This window comes from Dendrobates tinctorius, unplaced genomic scaffold (genome assembly GCF_039654945.1).
Source record: "Dendrobates tinctorius isolate UK_male_01 unplaced genomic scaffold, ASM3965494v1 ptg000070l, whole genome shotgun sequence".
Classification (NCBI taxonomy): domain Eukaryota; kingdom Metazoa; phylum Chordata; class Amphibia; order Anura; family Dendrobatidae; genus Dendrobates; species Dendrobates tinctorius.
The window spans coordinates 81,302,198-81,314,533 of record NW_027361738.1 but is presented as its reverse complement, the minus strand read 5'-3'; the positions used below and the strand labels follow the sequence as shown (position 1 = coordinate 81,314,533).

Sequence of the window (12,336 nt, the reverse complement as noted above, 5' to 3'; positions counted from 1 at the left end):
TCAACAGGTGCCCCACTATACCCCCCTCCAAGGGGTGCCCACTATACCCCTTCCACTTCAACAGGTGCCCCACTATACCCCTCCAAGGGGCGCCCCTAGATATCCCTCCAACTTCAATGGATGCCCCACTATACCCCTCCAACTTCAACGGAAGCTTCACTATACCCCTCAAGGGGTGCCCACTATACCCCTTCAACTTCAACAGGTGCCCCACTATACTCCCTCAAGGGGCGCCCCACTATACCCCTCCAAGAGGCGCCCAAACATACCCCTCCAACTTCAACAGGTGCCCCAGTATACCCCTCCAACTTCAACGGGAGCCTCACTATACCCCTCCAAGGGGCGCCCACTATACCCATTCAACTTCAATGGGCCTCTAACGATACCTCTCAAACTTCAGCGGGTGCCCCACTATACCCCTCCAAATACAGCGGGTGCCCCACTATAACCCTCCAAATTCCGCAGGTTCCCCACTAACCCCCTCCAACTTCAGCGGGTGCCCCACTATAACCCTCAAAGGGGCATCCCACTATACACCTCCAAGGGGCGCCCCACTATACAACATTTTATTGGATGCCCTTTTTAAGTCATTGATTACTAAGGTCATCATGCAATAATGGGAGAATCTGAATGTGAAACCCTTGTGGCTTCTCAGCTCCAACACCATGTACATGTGAGCAGGATATTACTTGAAAGGACTTTCCATAGGAGGGTGGGTATAACTTTTATAGAGCGGTACCCCACCTTTATGTCAAACTGCAGGTAGCGCTTATCCATCTCCTTAGACACCACACTTTCAATTACTTCCACAGGGACCAGCTGGAAACAGTCATAAGCCGGACAGAAGATGTTGTGGGCCTCGCCCTCCTGGATTTTAAGGTTTAGAAACCTAAAAAGTAAAAGAAAACCATCAGGAGCCAAGTAAAGTGTCCACCAGCATCTATACAGTCTGGACCATATATCGCTACGCTAGTCCCGCCCACCAGAGGATCAGCGGCGATCACAGTGATCAGCGAACACGTCTGCCCCTGTGTTTCGCAATCAATGGTGGTGTCAGCACCAGGACTCCCACCAATCAGAGTGAATTTTCACTTTATAGCCCCATCAGAAAGTCCAACATTCAATTCTTTACAAGCTGAACCACGATACTCCAGGTCAGTACAATACTGGTAAAACCAAAACTTTACATTAGTTTTTTCTTGCATTACTCTTATTTAAAAAAACGTTTGGGCTGACTTTTTTTGCAGCCAGTAACTTAAAAAAAAAAAAAAATGTAAAAAATTCAAACACAATCCAAAAGTAATGATGGGACATTGAGCAGGCCCCCAGTTACAAGAGCAAGCTCTGATTACTGCTGTCAGAGGCAGGAGCCGGCTGTACAACACAGCTGCTAGACACCTACCCTGTGTGGAGCGGGCTCTTTAAAATTGCGCTGAATACCCGCGGTCACAATTAAATGCCCCTTTGAGCGATTGACAGCAGCGTTTAAAGGATTAACAGCGATCAGAGCAAGTTAAGAACGGATGCTGGCTGTATAACACAGCTGGCTCCCATCATGGATGCAGAGAGCTCCCGCTCCTGAGCCTGCGATATACATGTTCGGCGGGTGTCGAGAAGGGGTTAAGGATGGCCGATCGTAAAAAGGTTCAACCAGTTCCCCGATCTCACTTTTTCCTTTTACGCCTTTTTTTTACGTACACTGACCGTTTTTTCAATCTCTTCTGCGTTATCTGTTGATCAAGATTCGGATCCCTAACGGTCGACTGTGGTGGAACCTGGTGGCGAGTGTTTAATATCCCTGCAGCGCCTCCGCAGGCGGAATGAAGAATTACATTACAAGCTTTCATTCAAACCAATAGGCTTGTCCATGTGATGCACGGACACGGCGAGTCCTCCAGAACGGGAGAGGATCTTGAGCTAATGAATAAGGGTCCAGAATGCGAGGCCCCTTCCTGTTAACCCTGTCTATACCATCCAACTACTGGTAGACATAGCTCGCAAAGGTGATGGAAACTTCTTAACGTCTAATGTAGAAACCGCCTACCCCAGGTGACTTGGCAGCCCGGTTACCTTCATTCCTTCTGCCAGTAAATAATTCATTATTTTACTCCAGGAAGAGGGATTTTACATTCCCGTACAGGAGGAGCCTGTCGAAGGATTGAGCCCGAAAATTACATTTTATTTCTGTATTTAATAGACAAATTTCCCCAAGGAATTTCGACATTTTAGCATTTTATTGCTTTCAAAGACCTTGAAATAAAACACGCAACTGTGAAATAAAAAGTGTAATTTTCAATAACATTGGAATAAATGGTTTCTAAGCTTCAAGATGCCAATATGGAAAGTCAGTATTGTGTATCCAGGTCCATGTAAACGGCACATTATTATTTTACTGTCACCTGCCGGATAAATACAAGATTCTCCAAAAAACTATATACAAAAAAAATAAAAAAAAATTCTAAGGTCATATCTATAAGTACTGGCAGCGAATGCTAAATATGTAAAGGCATTAAGAGTTAGAATGTAAAAAGCTAAATTATAAATCTTAATAGTTAAATCTGAAAATCAAAAACATCAAAAGGCAGTGTTGCTCCACCCACCACCCATTCAGCCTTCCTGATTGGTTCTAAAGATACCGCCCCGCCCTCTAGTTCCTCCCAGGCTTAATTAGTGTTGTTCATGACGGCCCTTGAGGAAGCAAATTGCTGCTCCCAACTAATGTTAACTAATAAAATAAAAAAAATAAATAAAATAATAATAAAATAAAAAAATAAAATGTGTGTATATATATATATATATATATATATATATATATATATATATATATATATATACGGTAATAATAATAAAATTCATATTAAAATTATACTTACGATTCCCAGCAGGTCCTGCAAAATTCATGTCCACATGGAATCTCCACTGGATCTTCAAACACAGAGATGCTGCACATGCAGATGCCACACTGAGCAAAAATATTTAGGGAATATAAAAAAAATATTTATTTATGAAATAGGTCATTTCAAATGGGTAGGTGATAAACTTTTATAGCACATCCTTTCGATTTCATGTAAAAAAAAAAAAAAAAAAAAAAAAAATCTTATAACCAATCATAAGAAGATGGCAGTGACGATTCCCCCAACCCTTGACTCCATTACTTGATACGGACCAGAGCCATGTCGATGTCCCCGGGAGATAGACTGATCTCATCTGGGGAGGTGACCGATGATCGGGTTGTACGTGGTGTGCGCGGAGAAGGGAGTGTATCCCAGGCATTATATCCGCTGGGTGGAGGGGTGGGCATCTGAACGCCTGATCGTTGGCAGCAATTCTCCGGGCTGCACATCCAGGCTTCCAGTAGCTTTTCCCTGTCCCAATCTATGAAAGAAAGGAAAAAAGTAATAGGAAAACATTCATGGCACACTCCTATTAGTAATATAGCGATTACATATATCACTGAGCAGTACATAGAGGTATACAGAATATACTGTGCGAGAGGAAAATTACAAAATAAATGTACAAAATAAATTCCCCGTAAATGAAGGTCAATATATGGACAATTCCTTGAAGAACATGAAAGCTGTCCTTTTATAGATGTATTTATCCAAATCTTGAAATACTAGTTTTTACACTGCACACTGGAACACAGTATATGGATGCTTCCTATTTTCGGTACATCACTTAAAAGCTTTGCCATGTAGACTGGGACAGTCAGGATGAGCAAAGTCATCTTAATATCATGTCATTATTGGGCAAGAACACAGGGAGGAAAAGTACATCTTCAATAAACCTAACTATAGCAGGTAGCACGTATGACTACAGACCACATAGAAGACCCAATTATAGATATAGACCCCAGGGCAAGGCTGCCTCCCTCTACCAGAACGATGTGACCAGGCAGCTCTTCTCAACATGGACGACGGGGCCAGGCCGCCCCCGTCCACACCGACGACGGGGCCAGGCCGCCCCCGTCCACACCGACGACGGGGCCAGGCCGCCCCCGTCCACACCGACGACGGGGCCAGGCCGCCCCCGTCCACACCGACGACGGGGCCAGGCCGCCCCCCTCCACACAGACGACGGGGCCAGGCCGCCCCCCTCCACACAGACGACGGGGCCAGGACGCCCCCCTCCACACAGACGACGGGGCCAGGACGCCCCCCTCCACACAGACGACGGGGCCAGGACGCCCCCCTCCACACAGACGACGGGGCCAGGACGCCCCCCTCCACACAGACGACGGGGCCAGGACGCCCCCCTCCACACAGACGACGGGGCCAGGACGCCCCCCTCCACACAGACGACGGGGCCAGGACGCCCCCCTCCACACAGACGACGGGGCCAGGACGCCCCCCTCCACACAGACGACGGGGCCAGGACGCACCCCTCCACACAGACGACGGGGCCAGGACGCCCCCCTCCACACAGACGACGGGGCCAGGACGCCCCCCTCCACACAGACGACGGGGCCAGGACGCCCCCCTCCACACAGACGACGGGGCCAGGACGCCCCCCTCCACACAGACGACGGGGCCAGGACGCCCCCCTCCACACAGACGACGGGGCCAGGACGCCCCCCTCCACACAGACGACGGGGCCAGGACGCCCCCCTCCACACAGACGACGGGGCCAGGACGCCCCCCTCCACACAGACGACGGGGCCAGGACGCCCCCCTCCACACAGACGACGGGGCCAGGACGCCCCCCTCCACACAGACGACGGGGCCAGGACGCCCCCCTCCACACAGACGACGGGGCCAGGACGCCCCCCTCCACACAGACGACGGGGCCAGGACGCCCCCCTCCACACAGACGACGGGGCCAGGACGCCCCCCTCCACACAGACGACGGGGCCAGGACGCCCCCCTCCACACAGACGACGGGGCCAGGACGCCCCCCTCCACACAGACGACGGGGCCAGGACGCCCCCCTCCACACAGACGACGGGGCCAGGACGCCCCCCTCCACACAGACGACGGGGCCAGGACGCCCCCCTCCACACAGACGACGGGGCCAGGACGCCCCCCTCCACACAGACGACGGGGCCAGGACGCCCCCCTCCACACAGACGACGGGGCCAGGACGCCCCCCTCCACACAGACGACGGGGCCAGGACGCCCCCCTCCACACAGACGACGGGGCCAGGACGCCCCCCTCCACACAGACGACGGGGCCAGGACGCCCCCCTCCACACAGACGACGGGGCCAGGACGCCCCCCTCCACACAGACGACGGGGCCAGGACGCCCCCCTCCACACAGACGACGGGGCCAGGACGCCCCCCTCCACACCGACGACGGGGCCAGGACGCCCCCCTCCACACCGACGACGGGGCCAGGACGCCCCCCTCCACACCGACGACGGGGCCAGGACGCCCCCCTCCACACCGACGACGGGGCCAGGACGCCCCCCTCCACACCGACGACGGGGCCAGTCCCCAATAGGCAGGTAAAGGTCCCCAATAGGCAGCATAGTCCCCAATTGGCAGGTAAATGTCCCCAATTGGCAGTATAGGTCCCCAATAGGCAGCATAGTCCCCAATTGGCAGGTAAAGGTCTCCAATAGGCAGCATAATCCCCAATAGGCAGGTGACGGTCCTCACTAGGCAGCATAGTCCCCAATTGGCAGGTAAATGTCCCCAATAGGCAGCATAGTCCCCAATAGGCAGCATAGTCCCCAATAGGCAGGTAATGGTCCCCAATAGGCAGCATAGTCCCCAATTGGCAGGTAAATGTCCCCAATAGGCAGCATAGTCCCCAATTGGCAGGTAAAGGTCTCCAATAGGCAGCATAGTCCCCAATAGGCAGCATAGTCCCCAATAGGCAGGTAACGGTCCCCAATAGGCAGCATAGTCCCCAATTGGCAGGTAAATGTCCCCAATAGGCAGCATAGTCCCCAATTGGCAGGTAAATGTCTCCAATAGGCAGCATAGTCCCCAATAGGCAGCTTAGTCCCCAATAGGCAGGTAACGGTCCCCAATAGGCAGCATAGTCCCCAATTGGCAGGTAAATGTCCCCAATAGGCAGCATAGTCCCCAATTGGCAGGTAAATGTCCCCAATAGGCAGCATAGTCCCCAATTGGCAGGTAAATGTCCCCAATAGGCAGCATAGTCCCCAATAGGCATGATAGACCGGACCCGGCGTAAAAAAAAAACAAAAAAACAGTACTCGCTATGTCCCCCACTGCTCTGAAGAGGCGCCCGCTCGACTCAGTCTTCTTTTGGCACAGGCATTGTGACATCATCAGGCTGTGCAGGTAGCGTGATGACAATCACGTCGTCTGTGCTGCATACTGAGGGCCGCAAGTCTTCCAGAGTGGCAGCGCACTGCCTTTCCTCGCCGCCTCGTCGTTCTGCCCGCGATTACAGGGCCTGCCGGCATTAAACTGTAGTGAAGTTCAATGTCGGCCAGGCCCAGGGGCCGATGTAGGAGGAACAGCTGCACGGGGCCCCTTGAGACGGGCCGGATAAATATCCTCGATGGGCCGCATGTGGCCGGCGAGCCGTAGTTTGAGGACCCCTGCTCTATACAGACGTTCAGCCGTCCATCTGGACTCCTGTGCTTCTCTCATCTTTGTTTGCCCATTTTATCCCACTGATACCTGCTGGAACCAATATCTGGACACAGACGCAAAACTCTCTAAAGTTTTTCTCAGGCTTTCCCATAAATCAAAGATTTACTTAAAAATAAATGTTCTCATTTGCCAAGACATGACAATAAAATAAAGTGTGAACCAGACTTGACTCCACTTGGCACGAGACCCGCCACGTTCTGCCATCTGCTTGCAATTTCGAAATCTCTGAAGACAGATGGGCGAGCGGCTGCCAGCAGCCGTCAGGAAGACTTATTAATAACGTTTATCAACATTGACGACTAATCGCCACAGAAATTCTCAATGACAGCCTAAATAGACCTGCTAATAGCGGCCATCAATATAATGTCTTATTTACGGGAACGTCGTGAGCAGCCGATCAGAGGTAATCATAGGCGCGTGCTGCGAGAAAAACCGATGCAATCTCTTCAGAGTAAGACCCCTAATATGATGCAGGGGCGCGCAGCGACTCAGTCAGGAAGGTTATAATGTTATATGAATCAGCAGCACTCATCAAAATATACAACTTTACTGTAACTTATGGAAAACGTGGCATCTCTCCCACTTTACTGCACCCTTACTGCTACATGCTCCAGCAAATAGAGAGGAGGGGGATGCGGCTGCAGCTTCTCACAAAAATCAGTACAGGGAAAGAGAAGAGGTGGGGGAAAAGGACTGAAGGGTGGAAAGGTTTGATGTGGAGGGGTAAAAGGATTGCAGAAAGGGGAAAAAAGACCGATGGGAGCGGGAGAAAAGGACCGATGGGAGCGGGAGAAAAGGACCGATGGGAGCGGGAGAAAAGGACCGATGGGAGCGGGAGAAAAGGACCGATGGGAGCGGGAGAAAAGGACCGATGGGAGCGGGAGAAAAGGACCGATGGGAGCGGGAGAAAAGGACCGATGGGAGCGGGAGAAAAGGACCGATGGGAGCGGGAAAAAAGATGGTTGGGAGCGGGAGAAAAGGATGGATGGGAGCGGGAGAAAAGAATGGATGGGGAGGGGAAAAGGACCGATGGGAGCGGGAGAAAAGGGCCGATGGGAGCGGGAGAAAAGAATGGATGGGGAGGGGAAAAGGGCCGATGGGAGCGGGAGAAAAGGACCAATGGGAGCGGGAGAAAAGGACCAATGGGAGCGGGAGAAAAGGACCGATGGGAGCGGGAGAAAAGGACCGATGGGAGCGGGAGAAAAGGACCGATGGGAGCGGGAGAAAAGAACCGATGGGAGCGGGAGAAAAGGACCGCTGGGAGCGGGAGAAAAGGACCGCTGGGAGCGGGAGAAAAGGACCGCTGGGAGCGGGAGAAAAGGACCGCTGGGAGCGGGAGAAAAGGACCGATGGGAGCGGGAGAAAAGGACCGATGGGAGCGGGAGAAAAGGACCGATGGGAGCGGGAAAAGGGCGGATGGGAGCGGGAGAAAAGGACCGATGGGAGCGGGAAAAGGGCGGATGGGGAGGGGAAAAGGATGGTTGGGAGAAGGGAGGAAGGATGGGGGGAAGGGGAGAAAGGATGGGGGAAGGGGAGAAAGGATGGGGGAAGGGGAGAAAGTTTGGGGGGAGGGAGGCAGCTGTTTCTAGTGTAAAGAAACAGTATGGAACTACAGACTCTCTAAATTTGGGGGAAACAGAATACAAGGAAAGTACATAGTAAGGAGTAAAAATCTGATTAGTTCAGAGCAAACAGCTCTGCTCTGATACCACAGATGGCCCCAATACTGTACAAGAGCAATAGAGCTGTCACCTCAATCAGTTCCGCAGGTCTGATCCGCTAGGTACCTGCAATCAACCAGATCCCTGCAGGCTGTGCAAGTGTCAGTCTACACTGTTATTTGCCATGCTATTCATTAACAGAAACATACCGGCTCCTCGCCATCTTCCTCCATGTGCTATACAGACAGGCGTGGACCGTATACCCCGCCGCACTATATACAATAGGCAGTGTACAGATAACGCTTAGCACATGATTGCTGCTCCCACCTCCTGGAATCATCCTGGCAGCGGCTCTGATAACCCGTCACATCGGCCGCATTATACAGTACATGACGCCGGTTGCATTTACCAGCTGGAAACTTCTTTGTTCTATAAACAAGTCTTAGAGAAAGGCGTGAATCAGCCGCTGGTCGCGGTGTTGGTACTTCTGTACCTGCTTCCATTCTGGGAGGCAATCCATTATATATAGAGCAGAACTATATTTACAGACAGGTAATAAATTATCACAATTTCTTCAGAAAAGACGGATTCCTGCAAGGCCGGAATAGAAAACATCTCCAGAATAAGCCCCGATGCCTGCTCATCGCTAGACGAGAATACGTCTGCCAGCTCTGTATGGTTGTGGAAATATATTTAAGCCGTTGAAACGCGAGACCCTTCAGGGGGAAAACTTAATTTAAGGTATTATTTTTTGCAAATGAAATCCCGTAGTGCAGACCGGTGATTGACAGTGGCATTTAAATGGTTACTCAGCAGTGATCGGCACTAGATCTGCTACTGTCCCCAACATAAATTTATATGTAGTGTAATGCTTTATTTCGCCAGTGGTTGGCGCTGTAGAAACAAAACACATGCTGTCAAAGCGATCCCTGAGGGTTCTTGATGGGAGTGGAGATCCCCTATAGAGTTCCTAAATAATATCTCTGGGAGAAAATACCCCCCCGAGAAGCGATCCATGACTACCATTCCTCCTCGAGCAGCGAGGCGTCACACACCAGTACCATCCTTCTCTAATGACGGGCACAGCCCCGGACAGATGGGCGATGGGCAGCCAAATGTGTTACTGGGTAGCGCAACGTCACTAGAGCAACGTGTGACGATCCGTCTCCGCACGCCGCTGACGCTCCGGGCTACAAGGCAGCAATGTGCAGCCGCGTCATGTATCAGCCCTGTGACCACAGGATCATCACTGCTTCCTCCACAGCCTCATTACCCCCCTCCATCTACTGAATGCTACAGAAATTGAACCTGTATTCTCTTTCTTCTGCGGAATCCGGGGCCGGATCCCAGAGGCAAACGGTGGATCAAAAATTGGATGTTCAAAAAAAGGCTGATTTTGCAAGAATCTGTGTATTTCCGGATGCCCAGGGAGCCATCAAGCGACACACCCGAGGGCCCAGACAGGCAGGGGGCCAGCGACACGCCCGAGGGCCCAGACAGGCAGGGGGGCCAGCGACACGCCCGAGGGCCCAGACAGGCAGGGGGCCAGCGACACGCCTGAGGGCCCAGACAGGCAGGGGGCCAGCGACACGCCCGAGGGCCCAGACAGGCAGGGGGCCAGCGACACGCCCGAGGGCCCAGACAGGCAGGGGGCCAGCGACACGCCCGAGGGCCCAGACAGGCAGGGGGCCAGCGACACACCCGAGGGCCCAGACAGGCAGGGGGCCAGCGACACGCCCGAGGGCCCAGACAGGCAGGGGGGCCAGCGACACGCCCGAGGGCCCAGACAGGCAGGGGGCCAGCGACACGCCCGAGGGCCCAGACAGGCAGGGGGCCAGCGACACGCCCGAGGGCCCAGACAGGCAGGGGGCCAGCGACACGCCCGAGGGCCCAGACAGGCAGGGGGGCCAGCGACACGCCCGAGGGCCCAGACAGGCAGGGGGCCAGCGACACGCCTGAGGGCCCAGACAGGCAGGGGGCCAGCGACACGCCTGAGGGCCCAGACAGGCAGGGGGCCAGCGACACGCCTGAGGGCCCAGACAGGCAGGGGGCCAGCGACACGCCCGAGGGCCCAGACAGGCAGGGGGGCCAGCGACACGCCCGAGGGCTCCGACAGGAAGGGAGCCAGCGACACGCCTGAGGGCCCAGACAGGCAGGGGGCCAGCGACACGCCTGAGGGCCCAGACAGGCAGGGGGCCAGCGACACGCCCGAGGGCCCAGACAGGCAGGGGGCCAGCGACACGCCCGAGGGCTCCGACAGGAAGGGAGCGAGCGACACGCCCGAGGGCTCCGACAGGAAGGGAGCGAGTGACATGTCCGAGGGCCCAGATATACACAGAGTAAGTGATACACCCAGGCATCAAGACAACCAGAAAGCAAACAGCATGCTCAAAGGTTCAGACAACTAGGAAGTGAGCGACACGTCTGTGGGCCCAGACGGACAGGCTGTGAGCAGAGGCATACGGACCCAGACAACCAGCCCCAGCTTTAAAAAGAAAAAAAATCTGTATTTACAGATAGTGCCGAGGCCCCCAGGCAGTGAGCAGCACATCGAGGAGTTTTTTTTTAAAAAAATTATGAGCTAAAGTGATGTAAAACTGATCAGTGGTGGTCCGACTACTGGAATTTCCAGTAAACTTAAAGACGACGGGGTGAAAAGAAATGCACACACTTGTAGATCAGCCTCCATATTCAGTTACACTTGGGGCGTCGTTTCCACAAGATCCACACGGTCTGTGCAAAGATTCAGCTTGTGGCACCGGGAGAATTCACCACCGATGTGCTCCCCCTATAATCCTCCCTTCAGGAACTCGAGATGCACTAATAACCGAAGCACGAGCGCTCACGTCTCCTGTATGTAACCAACACTGCGCCACAATGGCCAAGTATGATCTAGAATTACCGTGTGCCCGCAGCAAAGCCTCAGCGGTGAACAGAGGGGCCTGCAGCATGTCTGCCGTCTCCACGATCAACATGTCCTTAAGCCGCCGTAAATCCTGGGGCCGCAGCCCTTCATAAGGCTGAAAAGGGACCGAAAATAAAATAAAAGCAAAGAATTTTGTATAGTGAAAGCATGAACAAATGGTTAAATGAGTCACATCCTGTATTATCCTCCAGAGCTGCACTCACTATTCTGCTGGTGCAGTCACTGTGTACATACATTACATTACTGATCCTGAGTTACACCCTGTATTATACTCCAGAGCTGCACTCACTATTCTGCTGGTGCAGTCACTGTGTACATACATTACTGATCCTGAGTTACATCCTGTATTATACCCCGGAGCTGCACTCACTATTCTGCTGGTGCAGTCACTGTGTACATACATTACATTACTGATCCTGAGTTACATTCTGTATTGTTCTCCAGAGCTGCACTCACTATTCTGCTGGTGCAGTCACTGTGTACATACATTACATTACTGATCCTGAGTTACATCCTGTATTATACCCCAGAGCTGCACTCACTATTCTGCTGGTGCAGTCACTGTGTACATACATTACATTACTGATCCTGAGTTACATCCTGTATTATACTCCAGAGCTGCACTCACTATTCTGCTGGTGCAGTCACTGTGTACATACATTACTGATCCTGAGTTACATCCTGTATTATACCCCAGAGCTGCACTCACTATTCTGCTGGTGCAGTCACTGTGTACATACATTACATTACTGATCCTGAGTTACATCCTGTATTATACTCCAGAGCTGCACTCACTATTCTGCTGGTGCAGTCACTGTGTACATACATTACATTACTGATCCGGAGTTACAGCCTGTATTATACTCCAGAGCTGCACTCACCTCTCTCTTGTCTAATGCAGCGTACTCCGCCTCTATATCATCTGCCTCGGGGTCTCTGGAAAAGACCATCTGAGACTCCAGCTTTAGGGCCAGATCTTTGTGGCGCTGCTTCTCGGCACAGTCGCACGGGGTGTCCTTATTGTCATTTTCAGAAAAAAGGTTTCCTCCGTTCTTCACTAGCAGCTGTGGAAAGACGGGCAGAAAGACACTTCAGGAAAAATCTGCAGAATTCTGGCACAATTTCACCAATAAAACCGCCTTATTATTACCCCATGGGCGTTTTCTTCGCAGGTTAGGG

The 12,336-nt window shown here is 52.6% G+C and overlaps 1 protein-coding gene across 2 annotated transcripts in view; it reads right to left on the bottom strand.

Moving 5' to 3' along the window:
* ANKIB1 (ankyrin repeat and IBR domain containing 1) overlaps positions 1–12,336 on the bottom strand; it is a 77,768-nt gene that overhangs the window by 23,873 nt on the left and 41,559 nt on the right. For both annotated transcript variants that reach the window (XM_073581991.1, XM_073581990.1), the window contains exons 4-8: positions 12,039–12,221; positions 11,134–11,251; positions 3,167–3,375; positions 2,874–2,962; positions 745–889 (exon numbers count right to left, since the gene is read on the bottom strand). In XM_073581991.1, the coding sequence (XP_073438092.1) occupies positions 745–889; positions 2,874–2,962; positions 3,167–3,375; positions 11,134–11,251; positions 12,039–12,221 (744 nt within the window). The remainder of the gene's footprint in view (positions 1–744; positions 890–2,873; positions 2,963–3,166; positions 3,376–11,133; positions 11,252–12,038; positions 12,222–12,336) is intronic.